The sequence below is a fragment of the Lynx canadensis genome, chromosome E2 (assembly GCF_007474595.2).
Source record: "Lynx canadensis isolate LIC74 chromosome E2, mLynCan4.pri.v2, whole genome shotgun sequence".
In the NCBI taxonomy this organism is placed as follows: Eukaryota; Metazoa; Chordata; class Mammalia; order Carnivora; family Felidae; genus Lynx; species Lynx canadensis.
Window position 1 is genome coordinate 60,446,222 of NC_044317.1, and position 23,936 is coordinate 60,470,157.

Consider the following 23,936-nt stretch of genomic DNA (forward strand, 5'->3'; position numbering starts at 1 on the left):
TTACTAAGTGTAGAGTGTTGGGAAGAATATTCCAAAGAGAAAGTAGGTGAGAAGGGATCATGCTTGTCTAGACCTAGAAGTCAAGGTCAAGGCCATGGTTCAGAATCACAGTTTAACAATTTTGGGGTTTTGTTTGTTTGTTTGTTTGTTGGTTTGTTTTTGGTAAAACAACTATGAGCATGATTCTGTTTGTCAGGGTAAAGAGCTCATCCCTTGTAAAGCATGACAAAATTAATACTTCCCTTTCTGTTACGCTATGTTAAGACAAATCATTTCTTTTATATCCTATAGTATCAGTAAGCAGACTTTTGAAATGTATTATAGTCTTCATTTCTTCTTAAGCCTTAAATTTTCCATATTTTTATATCCTTTTCAGATCAGGTCTTTAAATTTATTCCAACCATGTTTTTGCATCTCTTGGTTCAATCTAAGATGCAGAGATTGATTCTGTAGTATGTGTGTAGAGCACAAGAATGAATGATTTACAAACTGGTATTTGAGAAGTCATTGACAATGCCACAGATTTCTTTTAATGTTTTTTTTATTATTATTATTTTAAAATGTTTTATTTATTTTTGAGAGTAAGAGAGACACAGCACAAGCAGGGGAGGGGCAGAGAGAGAGGGAGACACAGAATCCGAAGTGGGCTCCAGGCTCTGAGCTGTTAGCACAGGGCTTGAACACGTGAACTGCGAGGTCATGACCTGAGCTGATGTCGGCCACTTCCCAGGCACCCCTATTTATTTTTTATTCTCAAGTTAGTTAACATACAGTGTAGTTTTGGCTTCAGGAGTAGAAACCAGTGATTCAACACTTACATATAACACCCAGTGCTCATCCCAGCAAGTGCCCTTCTTAATGCTCATTACCCATTTAATCCAGTCCACCCACCCCATCACCCCTGTTTCTTCTCTGTATTTAAGAGTTTTATGGTTTGCCTCCCTCTTTTTTTATTTTTCCTTCCTTCCCTTCCCTTATGTTCATCTGTTAAGTTTCTCAAATTCTACATGAGTGAAATCATATGATATTTGTCTTTCTCTGATTGACTTATTTCACTTAGTATAATACCCTCCACTTCCATCCACATTGCAAATGGCAAGATTTCTTTCTTTTTTGTCACAGAGTAGACAAAACTGTCATCGGTTGATGGACAGTTGGGCTCTTTCCATACTTTGGCTGTTGTTGATACTGCTGCTATAAAGGATATAGTGTATGTGCCCCTTCAAATCAGCATTTTTATATCCTTTGGATAAATCCCTAGTAGCGCAGTTTCTGGGTTGTAGGGTGGTTCTGGTTTTATTTTTTGAGGAACATCCACAGTTTTCCAGAGTGGCTGCACTAGTTTTCATTCCAACCAACACTTCAATAGGGTTCTGCTTTCTCCTAATGTTCGTTTATTTTGCAGGGGGGCGGGGGGAACAGAGGATCTGAAGCTGGCTCCACACTGACACCTTTGGTGCTGACAGCAGCGAGCCCAGTGTCAGGGTCGAACTTATGAACTGTGAGATCATGACCTGAGCCGAAGTCAGAGGCTCAACCGACTGAGCCACCCAGGCGCCCTGACAGTGCCACAGACTTTAACAAAGCCAGGTTGAATGTCTATTTTCCAGAAGTGTATCTCCTGCACAAAAATCTATAAACTCCAGGAACACTGAGGAATTTTAGCCAGCTTAGAATTCTGCTGATGGAAGAAAAAGTAAAGAAAGGAGGTCTACAAATAGGATACTGAGGGACAGGGTTGAGAAGGATATGCCAGGGAGGAAGTTTTAAGCTTATCATAAAGTACCTAATGTCAGAGTTCAAAGGGGACCTTTCAAAACTGTTTATATACAAGACAGAAAGGAAATAAAATATTGCTTAGTGAATAACCTTTCTATACTTATTATGAACAAATATCCTAGTACAATTTAGACTCTTATGTTGCCTCCCTGAATGATTATTTAGGTACGGTATCTTTTTTAGGTAGATCCATCAGTTGCTAGAATTCTTGTGATTTCAGGTGTCTGAAATACAGATTAGATAGAAGAGGCATAATTCTCCCTGTTGAAAATGTGGAGACACTCTCCCCTTCCCTTTTCTCATAGCATCTAGCTTAGAGAACTTGTAAGAACTACGTCATCCCAACAACCCATCCCTTTGAGGACCACACAGGCCTTTTACCACCTGGACTCCCTCATACCTGCATTCCTGACTTATATTATTTAATTTTAAAAAGAACTTCCTGTCATACAAACAAGTTTGTTTTTCCTCTGGTGAAGTCAAGAAACAAACACAGATGTTTACCCCAACTACAAAGGTAAAGTTAGGACAAACTATATGTAACAAATGGTGCTGTCAAGTGCCCTTACGTGAAGACGAGTTCTATTTACCTTGAAAACATGTATGTAATGGGTTCTGTCTGCTTCTCCGTATGACATTGAGATTTTTTCTGCAAGTCTTTGCATATTTTGTAGCTGATTACTCCTGGTGCACATCACATTCCAGTTTAAAGTATTAAACACATTACTCAGTAATGTGGTATATGAAGAAATCTATTTGGTCTTGGTTCCCTGCACACTGTTCCTGACACAGAGCTCCTACAACACTTGTTATCTCCTTAGTAATACAAGTATCTTGTGTCATTCATAACGGAGCCCCCTTGTGAACACCCCTTAATTTATGCTAAAGACTTGGGGTGGGGGCCCTAAATACAGTCAGGATGGGGAATGGTCATCAGAAACGAGAATTAGAGGGTTAGAACTTGCAGCCCCACCCACCAATCTCCAGGAGAGTGTGCTGGAGGATAAAAAAGATCTGTATATCCTTTTCCATATAGAGGTCTGTAAAAACTCTTGAAAAGGAGACGTGAGGAGCCTCCAGGTCTGTAAACATGCCTGGAGGGGGGCACACCTCAGTTCCATGAGGACAAAAGCTCCTGCACTGGGGACCCTACTGCACCTCCCCTATGAGTCCCCCTAGAGCGACTATAGGACATCGGGATACGTTCTGGGTCCCCCTATGTTCTTCATCTGCCTCTAAACATATTTCCCTGAGTTCTGTGAGCCACCCTGGCAAGACAATCCAGCAAGAGGAGGGGTCAGGGGATCTGCTCATTTACAGCCAGTCACTGTGAAGCACAGGTGACAACCTGGATTTGAGACTGGCATCTGAAAGGCACAGTCCTGTGGGATCTGGTAAAATCTTCAGCTAGATAGAGACAGAATTAATTCCTTGGCAGTGTTGATGAATACACATATCAAATACGAGTGCGGAGTGGATCTGTAGGCGGGGGAAGATTGTTGTATGTCCCCACCAGTCACCATCACACATGCCTGCAGGAGAAAAGCCTCATCACCTGTGTCACCACTATCTAGCTAGTGTGCACGATTATGGGCCAGTGTGACCGGTTGGACAGCGTCAGAGACTCACTAGGCTGCACCCAGGAGATGGCAAACTCTAATGAACAAATCCCTCAGCAACTTCAACAATTAATAAGAAGGCAAGTGGGACCTGTGGGTTAACATAACTTTTGAGAGAGCGACTGCAGGGCATCAGGATACGTTCTGGGTCCTAGCTACAATAAATATGGCTTAAGAAACAATATTTGTGACGCAATTGAGGAAATTGACCATTAGGAATATGTCAGATTTTTAAAAATGTTTTATTTATTTTTGAGAGAGACAGAGAGAGAGACAGAGTGTGAGCGGGGGAGGGGCAGGGAGAGAGAGACACACACACAGAATCCGAAGCAGGCTCTGGCTCCGAGCTGTCAGCACAGAGCCCGATGTGGGGCTTGAACTCATGAACTGTGAGATCACGACCTGAGCCAAAGTCAGACGCTTAACTGACTGACCCACCCAGGCGCCCCAAGAACATATTTGCCAGATTTAAAAAAATGTGTTGTCTGATGGCTGTTGGGACTATGAACCTGTTGAAAATACATCCTCCATGAGTTCTTCTGCATTAAGTGTAATGTCTAAGTAACGTACCGGTGTATGTGAGGACAGATCATACAAAAAGGGCTATGAAATGATAAGTAATGGTGGAAGACTGGGGAAGCTTCATTTTGCTTCATTACACAGTGTTTTCCTGTTTGGTGTATGGTTGCATATCGCCAGAAGAAATGATAAAATGTGGCTTGGTCTGTTCAGACTGCTGTAAGAAATTTTCACAGACGGGGTAGCTTATACACAACATAATTTATTTCTCACAGTCTTGGAGACTGGATGTTGGAGACCACGGTGCCAGCATGGTGGGGCCAGGGCTTCCTGGGGAACCCAGCCCTGTGGAGAGCTCCCACACACTTGTAGAGTTCTACCTGATTCTCGCAGTGAGCATCCCGTGATGTTCTGTGATCTTCTGTGACAGGAGAAGATCCTGTGCTCCAACAGCAGAAAGGAAAAGAAACCATTTTCTTCTTCTTTTTCTTTGAATGTTACCTGTTTTCTTTGTTTGTTTGTTTGTTTGCTTTTTTAAGTAAGCCCTGTGTCCCAGGTGGGCTTGAGCTCATGAGCCTGAGATCGAGAGCCACGTGCTCTACTGACGAAGCCAGCCAGATTCCCCCAAAGAAACCATTTTCAAATATGCCAAAGCATGGTTCTCTGCAAAGTCTGCTTGCAGAAAAAACTGTTTGTTTTGATTTGAGGCAAATTAATGCTCCGAGACTGAATTTGTCTTTATTTAACAGAGGTTCACGGTGGGAATTTCACAAGCTAGTGACATACGAGGTAATCTCTTAATAAGCCAAGGAAGAAAATAACATATCCAAATCAAGTCAATTAATCACACTATTGTAGCAGGCAGAAGGAGATGAAAGGAGTAACGTCCACATGGAGTGGAGGCAAAACTTGTTCTGAGTTAGTTCTATGGAGAGACGGCAAACCCATAGCTGATGTCCAGCCGCCAGCGCAAAGGGAAGTCCCCTGTTCCTAGAACATGTTGCTCGGGAACGATGATGCCAGTGTTGATGGGCTAGCGGATCTCCTTCCAGGGCCACTGTGGTCTTCCCCACTGGTGTAAAAGAGTGGCCTTTACTGTGGCAGGAGCTAATGCCCTAAGGTCTTTGGAGAGCTATTCAGATGAGCAGTTAGCCTTGCCCAACCCAGCACTCTGGGATGGTCTTCTCCAACTCTCAGGAGTTTTGGTCTAAATGGCCCTTAGCCATATTTGCTCCTTCCTATGTTTTTATTGCGAAGTCCCGGCAGGAACCCTCAGCACCTGGGCTACTGAGTTATTATTGGTGAGAAGAGATGAGTTGATGACGTCTTGATGCAAGTAGCCTCATTCTTTTGTCAAAACATGTTACTTCTAAAAACAGATTCATTTTCGTCATCAACGAATGGCTCTCAATCATACCAAACCAATATGCACACTATTTGAGCAGAGCCTAAGTTGCTCAGGATGTACCAGAGCCTAGGTGAACAGAGGGAAGGGAAATATACCTACCTCCAGGCCACTTGATCCATCCTGTCCCAGCCAAGGTGTGGGGGGACACTGACAAGGCACAGTGCGGAAGCACAAACTCACTATATGATTGAGACCTCTATTTTATGTCAGTAATTCATTCCATAAAAGAAAATAAATCTTTGGGGCACTTGGAGGGCTCAGTTGTTAAGCCTCTGACTTTGGCTCAGGTCAGTATCTCATGGCTTGTGAGTTCGAGCCCCACGTCAGGCTCTGGGCTGACAGCTCAGAGCCTGGAGACTGCTTCTACGCTCTCTCTGCTCGTTCCATGCTCATGCTGTGTCTCTCTGTTTCTCAAAAATAAATAAACATTAAAAATTTTTTAAAAATAATAAAATAAATCTTTAACCTACAAACAAAACCTCTTAATCTCAGAAACTGTGACGATCCACTCATAAGGAACTCAAAGGTTAAAGAGGAAATTTCTGTACCAAACAAATCACAACACTGTTCCAGGCATAAAACAAGACAAAACCAAACAGACCCCTAGTCACAGACGACGTAACAGTCCCCTTCTCCCCACACTAACGCCGCTCCTGTCTACACCAGTCCCGTTCATGGAGTACTTCACATATAGACCTCAAGACAATATCACAAGGCGTGATGAATGTAAAAAGTCTGCAGAGACCAAGCAAGCCTTCGAACCAGGCTCACACTAGACAGGGATGTGGAAGTGGGAGACTAGGAATTTAATGTTGTTGTTGTTGTTGTTGTTGTTGTTGTTGTTGAGACAGAGAGAGACAGAGCATGAGCAGGGGAGGGGCAGAGAGAGAGGGACACACAGAATCCGAAGCAGGCTCCAGGCTCTGAGCTGTCAGCGCAGAGCCCGACGCGGGACCCCAACTCACAAACCGCGAGATCATGACCTGAGCCAAAGTCGGACACTTAACCGACTGAGCCACCCAGGCGCCCCAGGAGACTAGGAGTTTAAAACAATTGTGATTAAGATGCTAAGGGCTGTACTGGATAAATTAGACAGCATGCAAGAACAGATGGGTTATGTAAACTGAGATGGAAATTCCAAACGAACAACCCTCCCACCCCCACCCCCAAAAACAAATACTAGAGATCAAAAGTGTAACAGAAATGAAGAATGCTCTGGTGGGCTTATCAGTAGACTGCACGTAGCTCACCAAGAATCTGACTTGAAGATATCTCAGAAAAACCTCCAAAACTGGGAAAAAACAAACAGAAAAGCCTGGAAGAGAAAACAGATGACACAGCTGTAGGACAACCACAGAAGCTGTCAATTACCAGTTCCAGGAATAATAGAACAAAGAGATACAGGACAGAAGAAACTGAATCAAGAATTTCAATTGAATCCAAATTGCATCAGTCTTGAAACTGAATCAGTCTCCTTTTGGAATTTTTTCCAAAACAGAACGTAGCACCCTAAAATGGCTTCACTGATGCTCTCTCCTCAGTATTTAAAGAAGAAATTGTACCAATTCTCTACAATCTCTTCAGAGGGAGAGGCAGAGGGAATGAGCCCCAACTCCTCAGAGGCTAGCATTGCCCCAGTACCCAAACCAAACAAAGCTGTGACAACGAAGAAAACTATAGACCCAGTCTCTCATGAGGACAGATGCAAAAATCCTCACCGGGATGCCACCACACACCTGTTAGAGTGAGGAACGGGAATGCTGATGACAGCACATGCCGGTGAGGATGGGGGACACCGTGAGCTCTCATTTCTTGCTGGTGACAACGGCACAGCCACTTTGTAAGACACTTGGGCGGTTTCTTTCAGAACTAAAGTTACTCTTACCATACAACCTGGCAACTGTGCTCCTTCGTATTTACCCAATGGAGTTGAGAACAGGACCACTCGGGGCGCCTGGGTAGCTCAGTTGGTTGAGCTTCCGACTTCAGCTCAGGTCATGATCTCGCAGTCCGTGAGTTCGGGCCCCATGTGGGGCTCTGTGCTGACAGCTCAGAGCCTGGAGCTGCTTCGGATTCTGTGTCTCCCTCTCTCTCTGCCCCTCCCCCGTTCACGCTCTGTCTTTCTCGGTCTCAAAAATAAATAAACATTTAAATAAATTAAAGAAAAAAAAAAGAAAACAGGGCCACTCAAATATCTGCCAGTAATGGTTTCTAGCATCTTATTCAAAATTGCCAAAACTTGGAAGCAATCAAGATGTCTCCTTAGTGGGTGAATGGATCACATTGATATGTGCAGACAAGGATATTATCTAGTTATGAAAAGCAATAAACTATCATGCCATGAAAAGACATGGAGGGATCTTAAAGTGCATATTAAGTGCGTAAGTGAAAACAGACATCTGAAGAGGCTTCATACTGGGGGCGCCTGGGTGGCTGAGTTGATGGAGAGTCTGATTTCAGCTCAGGTCATGATCTCACAGTTCGTGGGTTCAAGCCCCACTGTGAGACTCCGTGCTGACAGCTCAGAGCCTGGAGCCTGCTTCAGATTCTGTGTCTCACTCTCTTTCTGCCCCTCCCCCGTTCACGCACACGCGCTCTCTCTCTCTCTCAAAAATAAATTTAAAAAACATTAAAAATAATTAAAGAGGATTCATACTGTAGGATTCTAGCTATATGGCATTGTGAAAAGGGCAACATTATTGACAGAATAAAGGATCAGTGGTTCCTGGGCAATGTGTGAGCAAGAGAGGGATGGATAGAAGGAATCAGAGAATTTTTAGGGCAGTGAAAATATTCTATGTGATACTGTGTTATATATTACGAGTTGTTCAGACTCCAATGTACACACCAAGAGTGAACCCTCATATGCACAATGGACTCTGGGTGATAATGATAATCAAAGATAACAAATGTATCACTCTGGTGGGGGACCTTGATAATGGAGGAGGAAAGGCGCTGCGTGTGTGTGGGGGCAGGGGATACGCGGGAGGTGCCTACCCTCCTCCTAATTTTCCTATAAACCTAGAAGCGCTCTAAACAAATTAAAGCTTTTTTGGAAGTTACTTATGTTTTTAAGTAATCTCTACACTCAATGTGAGGCTCAAATACAGGAACCTGAAATCTAGTCACGTGCTCTTCCAACTGAGCCAGCCAGGCACCAGTAAAAATACAGTTATGTGTTTGCATTTACTTATTTTGAGAGAAAGAGCACGTGAGCAGGGGAGAGGGACAGAGGGAGAGAATCTTAAGCAGGCTCCACCCCGAGCACGGAGCCGGAGGCAAGGCTCAGTCTCACGACAGTGAGGTCATGACTGGAGCCGAAATCAAGAGTCAGACAGTTAACTGACTGAGCCACCCAGGTGCCCCTAAAGTTTTTACATTAAAAACAAAAACAAAAACAAGTAAACATGAAACAAAACATTGAAGTGAGAGTTAGTAGCCCTGGATTTTACTTCCCATCCTGCAAGTCACTTCCGCTTCTTGGGCCCTAATTTAATTATCTGCAAAGGAAGGAAGTGGGCCTTGTGTTTTTTTCAAGGCTTTTTTGCGTTCCCTCTTTCTGTGGTAATACCAATTGTTTCTTTAAAGCTACAAAGGGCTATCTCAATCTTTGTAGGATTTGTCTACTAGATCAAATAAAATGGAATAACACACACATTAATAATGGCTACTTAAAAAGGCAAGAAAGTTTTATGTTTTAAATATCTTTTAAACAATTTAATTCAGGCATAACTGTCCTCAACTGCTCATATCTAGAACGTATGTTTTGTCCTTTTCATGCTTACGGTATTAAAAGCTTCCTCTGTCCTTTTGAGTTTATCCTCCTCACCATATGATATTACTCATCACATGACATATTCTACCCATTATAATGGCATTTCCAAATATATTCCCCAAACGGAGAAGGCTATCATTTTATGGTCATTCTTCACTCATCTACCCCCATCCACTTAGGAGTTTAAATTTGATCCCAGACGTGATGTCGTTACTCACCTAATCCCTTCAGAATGTGTTTCTAAGATGGAAATGCTCTTGTATGACTCCAAAAACTTTATTACACACATTCAAAATATTTGAACCTATGATATATCATTTTAAGTGCTGGGTTTTGTCAGTTGTGCTCCTTATTTAATGCAGATTGGTTCCAATCAGGATGGAAAATTTAGCCTTAGGCAAGTATTAGGTAAATCTGCAAGGCTTCTAACCTATATGTACCACGACCATTTGTTAGCTTTTATTGTTCACTTGATAAAGTGCTCGGCCTTTTGTCTATTCGAATTTGCTACAGTGTAGATGCGGCTTTTTGACTCCATGCCCAGCCTCCTCCCGTATTTTGTATTTCGAGTCCAAGAGCTTTGCTCAACATCATGCAACATGAGGGAAACGTACCTATACCACGGTGAGATACTGCTACACGTGTACCAACTGGGTTCACATTTAAAAAGACTAACCGTACCCACTCCTATCAGAGATACCAGAGAAATGGAACTCTCATACACTGCTAGTGGGAATACAAGAGGAAGGATCATTTTAGATGACAATCTGGGGTTCCTTAGAGGCCCTACATTCACCCACACGCTGACTCCAGGATTAACACAACAGAGAGGACCCTGTCAGTACGAAGAACTGTATCCAATTTCTGCAGCATTTTTACTTGCAGCAGCTGAACCTGGAAACAAATATCCATTAACAGGAATAAATAAGTAAATAGCGTCGTATCGATAGGACACTCTTCTCAGCGATATAAAAATGAACTGCTCGTACAGGCACCACTGATGAATTCCAAAATAAGTGCCACATGAGGGCACCCGAGGAAATGGACTAAAGACTCTAAGACTTCAATCATACAAATTCTAGAAAATGCAAACTCATCTATTATAATGACAAGTCAATGGCTGCCTCGAGGATGGATTATCAGGGAACACAAATAAATATGGGGGTGTGGGAAGGTTTATGGTCATGATCGATGGCTTCATGGGTTACATGAATGTCAAAACATCAAACTGCATAATTTAATGATGGAAACTGCATGTCATTTGTACCTGACTGAAGCTTTAACAATAAGGTTCACATTAAAAGTCTGGATTGCCACGAACTACTGGGACCTCATGAAAATAAAAAGCTTCTGCACAGTGAAGGAAACAGTCAGCAAAACTGAAAGGCAACTGACAGAATGGGAGAAGATATTTGGAAATGACATATCAGATAAAGGGTTAGTATCCAAAATCTACAAAGAACTTATCAAACTCAACACCCAAAAACAAATAATCCAGTGAAGAAATGGGCAAAAGACATGAATAGACACTTCTCCAAGGAAGACATCCAGATGGCCAACCGACACATGAAAAAATGCTCAACATCACTCATCATCAGGGAAATACAAAGCAAAACCACCATGAGATACCACCTCACACCTGTCAGAATGGCTAACATTAACAACTCAGGCAATGACAGATGTTGGCGAGGATGCAGAGAAAGAGGATCTCTTTTGCGCTGCTGGTGGGAATGCAAACGGGTGCAGCCACTCTGGAAAACAGTATGGAGGTTCCTCAAAAAAATAAAAATAGAACTACCCTATGACCCAGCGATTGCCCTACTAGGCATTTATCCACGGGATACAGGTGTGCTGTTTCGAAGGGGGCACATGCACCCCCATGTTTATAGCAGCACTATCAACAATAGCCAAAGTATGGAAAGAGCCCAAATGTCCATCGATGGATGAATGGATAAAGAAGATGTGGTGTATATACACAATGGAGTATTACTTGGCAATCAAAAGGAATGAAATCTTGCCATTTGCAACTACGTGGATGAAACTGGAGGGTATTATGCTAAGTGAAATTAGTCAGAGAAAGACAAAAATCATATGAGTTCACTCATATGAGAACTTTAAGAGACAAAACACATGAACATAAGGGAAGGGAAACAAAAATAATATAAAAACAGGGAGCGGGGCAAAACAGAAGAGACTCCTAAATATGGAGAACAAACGGAGGGTTGCTGGAGAGGTTGTGGGAAAGGGGATGGGTTAGATGGGTAAGGGGCACTAAGGAATCTACTCCTGAAATCATTGTTGCACTATGTGCTACCTAATTTGGATGTATATTTTCAAAAATAAAAATAAAATTAAAAAAATAAAGTAGAGGAAAGAAAAGAAAAAAAAAAGTCTGGATGGCCTACACTTCAGATATCACGTTGGGCCACCATACTGACTCCACCATGTGTGTCCTCATCAGAAGACATAGGTGTCAGCGGCAGGAAAACTAGGTGAGCAATGAAGGTGTTTCCGTGTCATTCAACAAAGACACTGGCTGGGTCAAAAAGGCCTCACTGTTGAACTAAGAGCTCTCTCCTGTCTCTGTCCTCATTTTGCTGCCATCTATACCAGACTTTGGTGAACAGCCCAGAGGGGACCCAGGAATCCACAAAACCTTGAGTTTATTTTTTCTGACAGGCCCTCAGCTACACAAGACAGACCCTTCTGGAGGTCCTGAGATTTTCTGTACCTGCTCATCCTTCAAGGTCATAGTGCCTAAATACTGTGGATGCCCTTTTCAGAGAGGATCACTCCAGTTTGTTGGTCTCTCGCACTCTCTATTAATCCAATTTGTGTCCAGTGATCATGCCCATGGCCCTTATAGTCTTAAAACCAGTGATGCTACCTACAGAATTCAGGACGTCAAGGCCTGTGGCTGTGCTGCCAGGCCTGGGGAATAGGTTTCCTTCAAGAGCACCGGGCACTCACTATACCATCAATATCCCTTGTGAACAAGACAACAACTTTATGTTGCTTAGAAGCCCTGAAGGTTGTCCTAACAGCCAACAACTGCCGCTCTTCGGGTTGAAACTCTGACCCTACAAAATATCCTGGCATCCAACTATAAATTAGGATCACAGAGCCTTTCAGCCTTCCCTTAAAGTCTTCAAGCAGCCATACAAACTAAACTCTGACTGGAGAGCTACCTTCTGCCGTCACACTGTCCCTTCTAAGGCACACGAATCTGTTCACATGCTCATGCTAGCAAACACAGTTAACTTCATGCACGCACACAGTGAATGGAATCCCCACGATTAACAGTGACTTAAACAGTAAGACCTTTATTATGGTACAAACAAGAGCAATGGGAGGGTGACTGCTGGGTTGGTGACTTGGGAGGCTGGGATTTCCATCTCTAGAGTCACGAAGACAATAACAGCCCTGAGACATGCAGTCCACCTTTTCAATGCACCAACAGTCCTCTAGGCCAAAACTGGGTGAGATCCATGCCCTACCTCCTCAGGGAGGAAAAGTGGGGAAGGAGCAATACTGGGGCTGTTCATGGTCATCTGGGACCTGCCCTGACACTGGAGCATGGCCCTGGGCAGGTTCACAAAGTGCACTGCAGCTGCCACATCCCTGGGGTTTCTGGGGATGTTAAGATGTATGAGGTTCAACACAGGCAAATGGCACCTTCCGAAAGGCTCTCCTCCAGCGCTGTCACACTGAACACCTAAATGCTGTATACCTGCACATTTCAGGTAGGTCTCCCATTTGAAATTTGTCATCTCCGATGAGGTAAGTCCTTTGGCTGAAGGCTTCCTCACAGTCACTGCATTTCTAAGGCCATTCTTCAGTGTGAGTTCTCTGGAGTGCACCGAGGCTAGACTTCAGTCAGCCCCTTCTCCCATAGGCCACATTCCCGAGCCTTCTTCTGATGTGACATTGTGGTGTTTTAGGAGCTTGGACACGGACGTTAATATTTCCCACCTTCAAAACTCATAAAGCCTTTTTCCTGGTGTGAATATTTGAACGGTCACTGAAATGGCAGACACGGGTAAACATTTCCCAAATTCACCGTACTCCTCAAGCCCTTACCCGGTGTGCACTTTCCGGTGCTTAATGAGGCTGGAGCTATGGCTAAAGGACTTCCCACATTCGCTGCACTCATAAGGCCTTTCTCCAGTGTGCACTCTCCTGTGTTTAATGAGGCTAGAGTTCTGAGTAAAGGATTTTCCACATTCGGCGCACTCGTAAGGCCTCGATCCAGTGTGTACTCTCTGGTGTTTTAGGAGACTGGAACTGTAAGTAAAGAATTTCCCACATTCGCTGCACTCATAAGGCCTCTCTCCAGTGTGAACCCTCCGATGTTGAAGAAGCGCAGAGCTTTGGCTAAAGGATTTCTCACATTCGCTGCACTTATAAGGCCTTTCTCCGCTGTGGACTCTTCGGTGTTCGATGAGGCTGGAATTCTGAGTAAAGGATTTTCCGCATTCGCTGCACTCGTAGGGCCTTGATCCTGAGTGAACTCTCTGGTGTTTTATGAGGCTGGAGTGGTAGGTAAAGAACTTCCCGCATTCGCTGCACTCATAAGGCCTCTCTCCAGTGTGCACACCCCGGTGTTGAAGGAGCGCAGAGCTCTCGCTGAAGGACTTCCCGCATTCGCTGCACTCGTACGGCCGTTCTCCAGTGTGAATTCTCCGATGTTTAATGAGGTTGGACTTGTTGCTAAATAATTTCCCACATTCGTCACACTCGTGAGGCCTTGCTCCAGTGTGAACCCTCCGGTGTTGAATGAGGCTGGAGCTTTGCCTAAAGGACTTCCCACATTGCCCACACTCATAAGGCTTTTCCCCAGTGTGCACTCTCCAGTGGTCACTGAGGCTGTAGCTTTTGCTAAAAGATTTCCCACATTCACTGCACATGAAGCATCTCTCTCTGCTGAGGTGTCTCTGGTGACGAACAAGGGTGTGTCTGCAAGTGAGGTCCTTGGCGCCCTCTCCCGAGGTGCACGGAGTTCTCCTTCCGTGAGAGGCCGCCCCGCACTCAGCTCTCCTGTCTGACTTCTCCCTGGCGTGTGTGGGCCGATCCTGGAGGAATCTCGAGCTCGCCAACAAGTCCCTCACAACCTCGCCACAGGAAAAGGGCTTCCCGGACACACAGAATGTGTAGTCCTTCCAAGAAGAGGCTCCGCCCCTGTTGCTCCCGAAGCATTTCTCTCCAGTGCGCTGCTGCTGGTGCGCAAGGTCTGTGTCGAAATACACCTGCTTGTCACACGCCCCCATCTTGTGCAGTTTCTGTCCACCAGGTGTCGCGTGGTGCTCGGTCGAATGTAAAAGTTCCCTCAAGTCCGGGACACACACCTCACGAGGGGGGGCCTTCTGGGAGGACACAGCCGCCTTGGAAGTCCTGCCCCGTGACACTCCTTGTACAGACACGCTCTGCTCGGGTGCCTCCTCGTCCCCTGCTCCATGCCAGCAGCCTGAAAGCAGGAAATGCTGGTGAAGCGCGGGCTGACTTTGACGGGAGGGAGGCTAGTACACGAGCTACAAATGTGTGGCCAACAAACCCGGGAACCCGTGCACGGGCCTGTCTGCAGGACCAGAGAGTTGGCTGAGGTTGAGGATGGGGCTGCTCAGCAGTAGTGGGGTACAAAGAACACTGCATGAGAGAGGCCTTCCGAGGTGAAGGCCAAGCATGAGGCGGGACAGAGAGGAGGCAAAAGGTCTACAATTCAGTCCTCTGCAAACAGCTTTCCAAAGGAACTTATCGTGGTGACACGAATGCCGTGCAGAAGGGTGTGTCAAGGCTCAAGGAAACAGGACCGTGACAGGGCAGGTGGTGTTCAGGGACGGCTTAAGAACACGGCCACACCTCATGACAGGATACACAGCGGCCACTGTGCAGAGTGCTGCAGGTGGAGTGGTGAGAAAAACCGGTGCCATATGGAGCCCAGAGCTGTGACGCTCACCCCGGGCCGGAAGGTAGAGTAGAACTGACAAGTAACAGGGATGACATTCGGCAAAGCGCCATAAAAGGGCAAGGAAGGACAGAAATGAAGTACGGCCACTGGCTTCAAAGTACTAGTCAAAGAGAATAGGCTTTGGGGGCAATCTGAAGCCAACACTGACGTCGTCTTCCTCCAGGTGCCACTCTGCAGGGCCTGGCTGCCTCTGAGCCATCCTCTGGGTGGGTCACCGGACCTACTGTGAACCACCACAGGCTCCCCGATCCAGCCCCACTCCCACCACGAGCAAGGATATGGCACCTTCGTGATACAGGCACTAAGGAGAAGGAGCGGACAGACGAGTGGCCACCGGCAGCCTAGAACAGCCCAGCGCATGACAGCCTATGGGAAAGAGAACTAAAGAGTCCCCGGACAACTCTGGAAGGGGGTCTCGTGAGAACAGCCCATGGTCCGCGGAAGCAGTAACTCTGGCGGAGAAAGCAATTGCGGGCACGGGCAGGCACGGCGAAGCGTCTGCTAGAGAAGGCAGCTGACCTGGAGCATGCAGATGCCTTGCGCGTGGACGAAGTCACCCGGGCAGGAAGAGGGTAGTGAAGCTGGTGTCCGTTAGGTCCACCGCGAGACTCCACCCTCTTCCCTGCACGTCAGCAGGAAAGCCGGTCCCACTCCAGGAAGGAGGGCAGTGCACAGACCCCAGCCTTACCTACGACAGCACCCACCCGGGGAACTGGGGAAGGAAGCAGTGCTCGTGCTCCCAAAGTAAAGACAGACTGCTGCTGGGGACATGGGGAGGGCAGAGACTAGCCCAGGGCACAGGGGTGGGTTGGAGGGGCTTACCCAAGGAGGTTATATGGGCCAAGGTCTCCAGCATCACATCCTGGTACAGACATCTCTGGGCCTCGTCCAGGAGACCCCATTCCTCCCCGGAGAAGTACACGGCCACGTCTTCGAAGGTCACCCTGCCCTGGCATGATGGTGACAGATGAAACCACAAAAAGCCCCTTTCCCAAGATCCACAATCCCTTCCCCCACCCACCCCTAATCCATGCCCATCCTCCCGACTCAGAGGAGGAACCAGGCCCCAGTGCTGGGAGCCAAGGCGCTCTTCCCTCCTCATGGGCCCACTGATCACAGGGTTCTGCCGACACAAGAGGCACGTGGACAAGTACGTATCCAAGTTGTGGACCTGGCACAGAGGTTCCACCCACTCATGCCAGGCTATTCTTCTGTGGCGGCCACGGTCACATAAGTCTCAGTACCAGGTCCCCAGGCCATCAGGCACATTCCCTCCCTAACTACACACAATTCTGGAAACTCGATCTCACAACCACATGCCTATGGTCAACACTGCCTCACTGTCCCACGCGGCAGAAAGGTCTCCGGCCTCCCCATATGTGACTTGTACTGTAATCACTTCCTCTTCATCCCACTGGTGAGGGCGGGCGTCCCATCTTAGGGCAATGGGATGACTAAACACATGGCACCCGACCCCGTACAGAGGAGACGGACAGCACTTTATTACCCACAGGTATTCACCACCTGGGAGAGGAGGACACTGCACCCAGAAAGGCCGAGAGTGTGGTTGTTGTGTTCTGAAAGAGCGAACATGGGGCGCCTGGGTGGCTCAGTCAGGTGAGCGGCCGACTTCGGCTCAGGTCATGATCTCGCGGTTCCTGAGTTCGAGCCCCGCGCCGGGCTCTGTGCTGACAGCTCAGAGTCTGGAGCCTGTTTCAGATTCTGTGTCTCCCTCTCTCTGACCCTCCCCTGTTCATGCTCTGTCCCTCCCTGTCTCAAAAATAAAATAAAAAACGTTAAAAAAAGTTAAAAAAAAAAAAAGAAAAAAGAGCGAACAACCAGGAGCCGGAGGATGCAGGCTTCATTGGATAGAGAGGGTGGGGTGTCTCCTGCTTTGTCAGAGGATGTGATCGGCCCGTCTGAGTCACTCCACGGGCTGGCAGGGAACTGAAACCCACACGAAGGGCTAAGCAGCACACGCACCTTCGAGGAGAAGGCCGTGTGGCCCGGAAGGCTGTGTGGCACACACAGAGATAGGGCACCACAGGGGTCTTCGCTCTTGGCCTCACACCACAGTGAGCACCAGCTTCCAGAGTGTGCTCGGTAGAGACAAACAGGATCCAACGCCACTCTAGACCTGCCGTGGTTTCCACTAGTGGTGGCAGCCCCAAGATCCTTCTGTGCAGGCCACCCTGCCTCAGACCGGCAGGACCTAGTGTCTGTCACAGGTGACCAGGTCAGCAGGTCACAGGCGACCTTACCCTCCAGCATGAACGAACCCTCCCCCCTCGCCCCGGCTGCACCAAAGTCCTCACACATCCTGGCAGGGTTCGCAGAGTGGAGAAGCTCCACAGGCTCTGGCCTGACTGTCGTCCTCTTGCTCTTGTCACTCCTCAGCCTCTGCATCCCTCTCGCGTCTACTGTTCTGCCAGAAACCGTGGCCACCTGCCCGCACATCCTGTCCCCACACACTCTCCCTTCATGGCCATTACATCCCTCATCTCTCAAGTCACACCATCACCCAAGTATCGAGCCCGAACTCCCTTTCTCCCCCCTTCTTCCTGGCACCATAATCGCTTTACCAGCATAACCAGAAGACTGCTCCTCGCAGATGTGACCCCCAGCTCACTCGCCTGGGCCACACAGCAGCCACGATATTTTTAGAGGTCTCCCTTCTGAACCCCTCCCCAGATTTCCGGAGCTGTGTGTTGGCTGCCTACTTAATGCGTCCACTCAGTGCTCCCAAAACATCTCCTGCCCACACATCACTCAAACCACCAACTTCCTCATCTCCGTTGACTGAGCTTCATCCCCATGTGCGTGTGAACAAAACCCTGGAAGTATCCCTGAATCCTCGTTTCACCCCGTGACAGGGTGAAACATTAGAAAATAGAGTTGTCACTTCTTAAAACACACATCCCGACTCCAACGACCTGTAAGCCAGGGCCCTGGTCCAATAACCCTCACCGAGACTATGACAGTAGCCTCCTCCCTGAGCCTGCAGTCTACACTTCATGCTATAGCGGGGTGGATCCCATGAGGCCCTTGGTAATGTCACGTCCCTGCTCACATCCAAGCTTCCCACTCCCACCACAAGAGACACCCAACTTCTCAGGCAGTCGTTCCGGTCCTGACTGCTGTGCCCCTGCTCCTTGTTCCCAACCGAAACAAAGGCACCGCTCGTTTCCTGAATAGTTCCGGCTGGGTGTTAACTCCAGCGTGTGCACACCTCGCTACCAGGTCCTGGGACAACCGTCCCCACACCGATTACCACAAACGGAAACACCTTCATGTAACTCCTGGCACGGGCCTGGGGTTTCTCCAGGGTCTCCAGACCCCAAACTTGCGGAATGGCACCTAAGAGTCCCGGGGACACAACAATGCAGGACAAGGGGGTGGGGGTCGGGGCCAATGAGGGACTGGGGCCCCGCCCACCTGTTCGTGTCGGTTCCAAAAACGCCCCTGCAGCCCCGGGAAGTGGGGGCGTGTCCAGCCGTGGACGCGGGAGGCCACGGCGGGTTCCAGGGATCAAGGCTCCCCGAACTCTTGCCGGCCCTGAAGACTACGACTCGACTCGGCTGGCAGTTCAGCCCCTGTGCCTCCGTGCTCTGCATCGCCCCTCACCACGTGCCCCTCCCCTGCAGCCCGCTCCCGCACCCCGTCACGCCGGCGCTGAGACACGGGGCCCCCGCCCGCGAGCGCTTCCCCGGCCCGGACACCGGACCTGGGCCGCAGGGACGCGAGCAGGCGCCCCGCGCTCGGGCCTCGAGGGTCTGGGTGGGGGAGGGCGGGGAGGGCCCTTGGGGCCGCGCGGTTACCTCAGCCGGGTCCCTGGGCGCGGCCACCGCCATCGGACTCTGTGGGTGGGCGGTGGTCACCCGGACGGGCGGTCCCTGTCCGTCTCGGGTCGGGGCAGCCCGGGAGACGTGGCGACCCCGACCCCTAACGGTTCAGCAGGGTTGGCGCCTCCCCTCGCACCTTCTCGGTCCCGTTATGTCAGTGCGGAAGCGGAACTCCGGAACCTGTTACCAGGTGAGCAAAACTAAGAGCGCCAACATGGCCGCCCTCAGGAGACAGTCGCCACGTGTCGCCCCTCGGTATTGTCTACACGGAAGGTTGTCCTCTAGCTCTCACTGGAGGACGACGCAGCCCCTCGGCTCAGGGCTTTCTGGATCAAGTAGTCTCCACAATTCCGTTGCGGCGGACAGGGGCCTCTTGCAGTAAGGAGCCAAGGTCTGCTTGGAGGGCCGAAGGGAAAAGGCACACACGGGCAGGCTCCCCTCCCATTTGACAGAATGTAACCATGTACGTGTGCATGGCTCTTTGCCGCTGATCACCCAAGTGCTTGGAGACTTATTTCAGACCCAGAAAAGGGCAGCATGCTCCCTGAGGCTGAGAATATTGTTGGTGATGCTCCCAAAGGCTACAAAGCAAAGAAACACATCGTTCTATTGAGTGTTTTAGACACAAAATGTGTCCACGCCTAGTGGAAGGTAGTAAACAGTATCTTAGTTCAATTGTGTGCGCTCCAGAGCATTAAGTTCCCTTGGTCAAGAGAGAAAATACTCCAGATTGTGCCACATTAGTAAAGATAAGAGGAAGGATGTTGAGCCGCCGGAATCCCAAGTACACAGATGTGACTGTCTCTCGTTGCATAGTATTTAGTTAGGACACTGTACACTTTTTTTTTTTTTTTTTTTTTTTTTTTTTTTTTTTTACTAGATCCAGGCCTTGGCAGGAACGAGAATCCTCTTCAGTTGGTTTGGCAAGAATCTCCCTCCTGAATATCTGATCACCATTGATACCTGATTAAATTTCCTCGATCCTCGGCATCACACAGGTGATCTCTCATTATAGTGACCTGCTTTCAGCTAGTATCTTTTAGGTCAGTTTAGGAGGAATTTCCCTAATCTAGTGATTTTTTTTTAAATGTTTATTTTATTTTTGAGACGGAGAGAGACAGAGCATGAACGGGGGAGGGTCAGAGAGAGAAGGAGACACAGAATCTGAACAGGCTCCAGGCTCTGAGCTGTCAGCACAGAGCCCGACGCGGGGCTCAAACTCACGGACCACGAGATCATGACCTGAGCCAAAGTCGGGCGCTTAATCGACTGAGCCACCAAGGCGCCCCTTAATCTAGTGATTTTCTATCACTCACCCTCCCACACACACCTGAACCATGCTCTTTGGCGTAAATACCAACTTTTTAAAAAATGTGAAGTTGAGTCCAATCTCTCTTGCCTTTACTGCAAGTTCCCATTGTCCCTACACCTGTGGGAATTGTCCTGACTGAAGTTTATATTACTGTTTCAACAAGTGTCTGAATAATTCTTCTTTAACAGATCTGTGTATTCCCAAGAAAGCATCTCTCCTGCCTGTAGAATCAACTGTTCTGTCCCATTCACTGAGAAACACTTTTATCCACTTCATATGTCTTATTTGATATCCTGAATACATTCACTTCCTTTTAGGAGTCTAACATCAATCTCAAACAGAGATCCATGAGAGAAAATGCTACTTTGATTTGGTACAGTGGCTGCAGTGTTCCAAGCTGGAGCTTGTATGCAAACCTGAAGATACTGGGAGTACCTTAAATCCATGATTTCACTGCTGAAAAGTGTGATCATATCTTTTGTGATGCGAGGACTGTTTTGTTTGAAGAATTGATATGATCTCAGGAGAACATTTATAAAATTCAAATTACAAAGAGCTATTATTAATGTGTGTGTAGTGACTCAACAGGGGTGGCAGAAATAGCCCTGTTGAAACATCCGTTGAAGGTCAGAAAAGGTAATGTCTCAGAGAAATTTTAGCAGTGATGTCTCAAAACCGAACGAATCAAGCTGAGCATGGGATCAGGATGGTCACTCTGAAATTTTGTCTCCAAAATAGAAATCTCCGCTCTTGAAAAATTTGAGCAGTACCAAGCATGGAAAAAAGTTAAAGGGGGGCATTTAGAGTAACCAGAACTGTAACAAATATACAGGGAAATTGAGATGTCATGTTTATTCCCTTGTCTCCTTCATGATCTGTGAACAAATATTTGGTTTTAGGCACTTATTTTAGTTTCATGGGAGATATTACGTCGTAAGATAGATAAAGACCCTTGCAGTCACGGGAGCCGTGTTGTATTCAAGAAAGAAAGACCAGGAACAAAACGAGTAACTTTGGAAATAGGTACTACGTTAGAATGTAGAATGTAATATTACTCAGCCCAGTAAGGGAGGCTTCCTTAATAAGAGGAGAAAACACTTGGAATTGTGAGGGATGAACTGTATGGATATGTTTGCGATCAGTTCTAGGCAGAATAAGCAGTTGTTGGATAGTTCAGTCAGTGCAGGCTTCGTAGATCTCAGCAGTGGAGGGCCTGGGACTCATGCCCAGCTGGCCATTCCTTTACTTGGCTCACTACAGACACACTCAGGGCGTGTGGGTGAGAAATCTTGGCTCTCCCTCTCCGAACCTGCAAATCTCCATCGTGGTGGACTGGGGCCTGGAACCAGTCAATGCCACTTTTCCTAGACCTCTGGTTTTCAGAGTTTGATCCCTGGACTTCACCCACAGTGTCACCTACGATCTCGTTTGAAATGCACATTCTGAATCCTGAATCCACATCTACTGAATCAGGCACCCTGTGGATCAGGCTCAAGAATGTGTGTGTGTGTGTGTGTGTGTGTGTGTTGATGGGTTGTTGTTTTTTTTTTAAGTTTATTTATTTATTTTGTGAGAAACAGCAAAACAGAAGTGGGGAGAATAGAGAGGGGGAGAGAGAGAGAATCCCAAGCAGCTGGGCTTGAACTCACGAAACCACGAGATCATGACCTGAGCGGAAACCAAGAATTAGATGCTTTACCGACTGAGGCACCCAGGTGCCCCAGGAATGTGTGTTTTAACAAGCTTCCAAGTGATTCTGATACATATTGAAGACATTTCCACCATTCTGCTGTGTGTTCTGCCAGAATATGTACCTACATTTCTCCTCATTAACAGACATTCTGTCTACATCTGTAGGCCTTTTAAACTGAAGTTGGTGGGGTGCCTGGATGGCTCAGTCGGTAAAGCATCTGACTCTGGCACAGGCCATGATCTCATGGTTCATGAATTCAAGCCCCACATCGGGCTCTGCGCTGACAGCGCAAAGAGCCTGCTTTGGATCCTCTGTGTCCCTCTCTCTGCCCCTCCCCCAGTCACGCACAGTCTCTCTCTTTCTCAAAATAAGTAAACATTACAAAAACTTAAAAAAAAGAAACTGAAGCTGGCAAAAACAAAGAGAAAAAAAAAACAAAAAACCGGATATGTACATATTTGTTTTCCTAATACAAGAAAGCATAAAATATTTTCTATCTTTTATTGAAGGAGCCCTATACCATATATAATTATAAAGTAGTATGTCAAAAGTCTCAGATAATTAAATCTTCCGGAGCGAAAAATGTTTGAAGTATAGTATCCTTTTAGAATGGCTTGTGCACATGGATTCCTCTGTGTATGTCTGTATGTTAAAATATGTACAAGCTGCTTTCCTTAGTAAAAATAAAGTCATGTTTTGTGATAGATCAGTACTTTGTTGTCTCCCTTAACAATGTATCTTGGATTGGGGCGCCTGGGTTGCTTAGTCAGTGAAGGGTCCGACTTCGGCTCAGGTCATGATCTCACAGTCTGTGAATTTGAGTCCCGTGTCTGGCTCTGTGCTGACAGCTCAGAGCCTGGAGCCTGCTTTGCATTCTGTGTCTCCCTCTCTCCCTGCCCTTCACTTGCTCATGGTCTGTCTCTCTCAAAAATAAATAAAATTAAAAAAATAATTGCTTTTAGGGTGCCTGGGTGGCTTAGTCGGTTGAGCGTCTGACTTCAGCTCAGGTCATGATCTCACCCTCTGTGAGTTCGAGCCCTGCGTCGGGCTCTGTGCTGACAGCTCAGAGCCTGGAGCCCACTTCAGATTCTGTGTGTCTCCCCCTCTCTCTGCCCCTCCCCTGCTCATGCTCAGTCTCTCTCTGTCTCAAAAATAATAAAAACATTTAAAAAGTTTAAAAAAAATAATCGCTTAAAAAAAAAAAAAAAACAATGTATCTTGGACAACCTAAAGCTACTTCAGGCTTTTATACCTGATACCTCCTAAAGGCCACACTTAGTAGACCTGAAGCTGCCTCTTAAAAAACCGGTTGCCTTTCATTGTCTGCACGCTCCGTGGCTGGCCAGCTGCACTGGAGGAGCTGGGCCTACCTACTGATCGCCCCTCGGTCCTTCCAAAGTCCCTCCTCAAAGGCCATGGAAAACTTTGTGCAGGCGCTTAGGGTCGTTCCTTGTTGCTAGAGAAGTGGGATTTGTGAGAATAGCTCTGGCTCACAGAAACATGTGGTTTGGGGAAATCAAAGATGTAAGGGCAGAGGTCAGGAAACTGATTCCTCGGGGCCACCTGGTTACCCATGGTATGGGGCAGCAGCCGTGTTCTGCTCAATAACTAAGCGTAAAAGCTACCAGTGGAATTGACAAATGGATCCAACTCTAGGGGCGCCTGGGTGGCTCAGTCACTTAAGCGTCCAACTTCGGCTCAGGTCATGATCTCATAGTTTGTGAGTTCGAGCTCCATGTCGGGCTCTGTGCTGACGGCTCAGAGCCTGAAGGCTGCTTCGGGTTCTGTGTCTCCCCCTCCCTGCACAGAGACTTGTGCTCTATCTCTGTCTCTCAAAAATATATAAACGTTTTAAAAAAAATGGGTCCAACTCTTGGAAACTTGGTTTTGTAGAGGTACAAAAAAGTGGAAACAAATTAAAAAAAATAAAAATATGCAATCCCTTGTTTATTGCTGTGGGTAATAGCTAAAATGTAATTAAAAGAGAGGGCTCTGGCAGAGGGGAAGCATGGAACATGAGGTTG

The 23,936-nt window shown here is 47.1% G+C and overlaps 1 protein-coding gene across 2 annotated transcripts; it reads right to left on the minus strand.

Annotated features, from left to right (window-relative positions):
- Window positions 1-12,396: 12,396 nt before the first annotated feature.
- Window positions 12,397-19,050, minus strand: LOC115502286 (zinc finger protein 154-like). Of its 2 annotated transcripts, none has more exons than XM_030297538.1 (3): window positions 18,884-19,050; window positions 15,888-16,009; window positions 12,397-14,564 (listed from the first exon to the last, which is right to left on the minus strand). In XM_030297538.1, the coding sequence occupies exons 2-3, from the start codon at window positions 15,919-15,921 to the stop codon at window positions 13,177-13,179; spliced, it is 1,422 nt and encodes a 473-aa protein (XP_030153398.1). In that variant the 5' UTR covers window positions 15,922-16,009; window positions 18,884-19,050; the 3' UTR covers window positions 12,397-13,176. The 2 variants fall into 2 exon arrangements, with proteins under 2 accessions (XP_030153398.1, XP_030153397.1); XM_030297537.1 differs by having other exon boundaries at window positions 15,888-16,014.
- Between the last annotated feature and the right edge of the window lie 4,886 nt (window positions 19,051-23,936).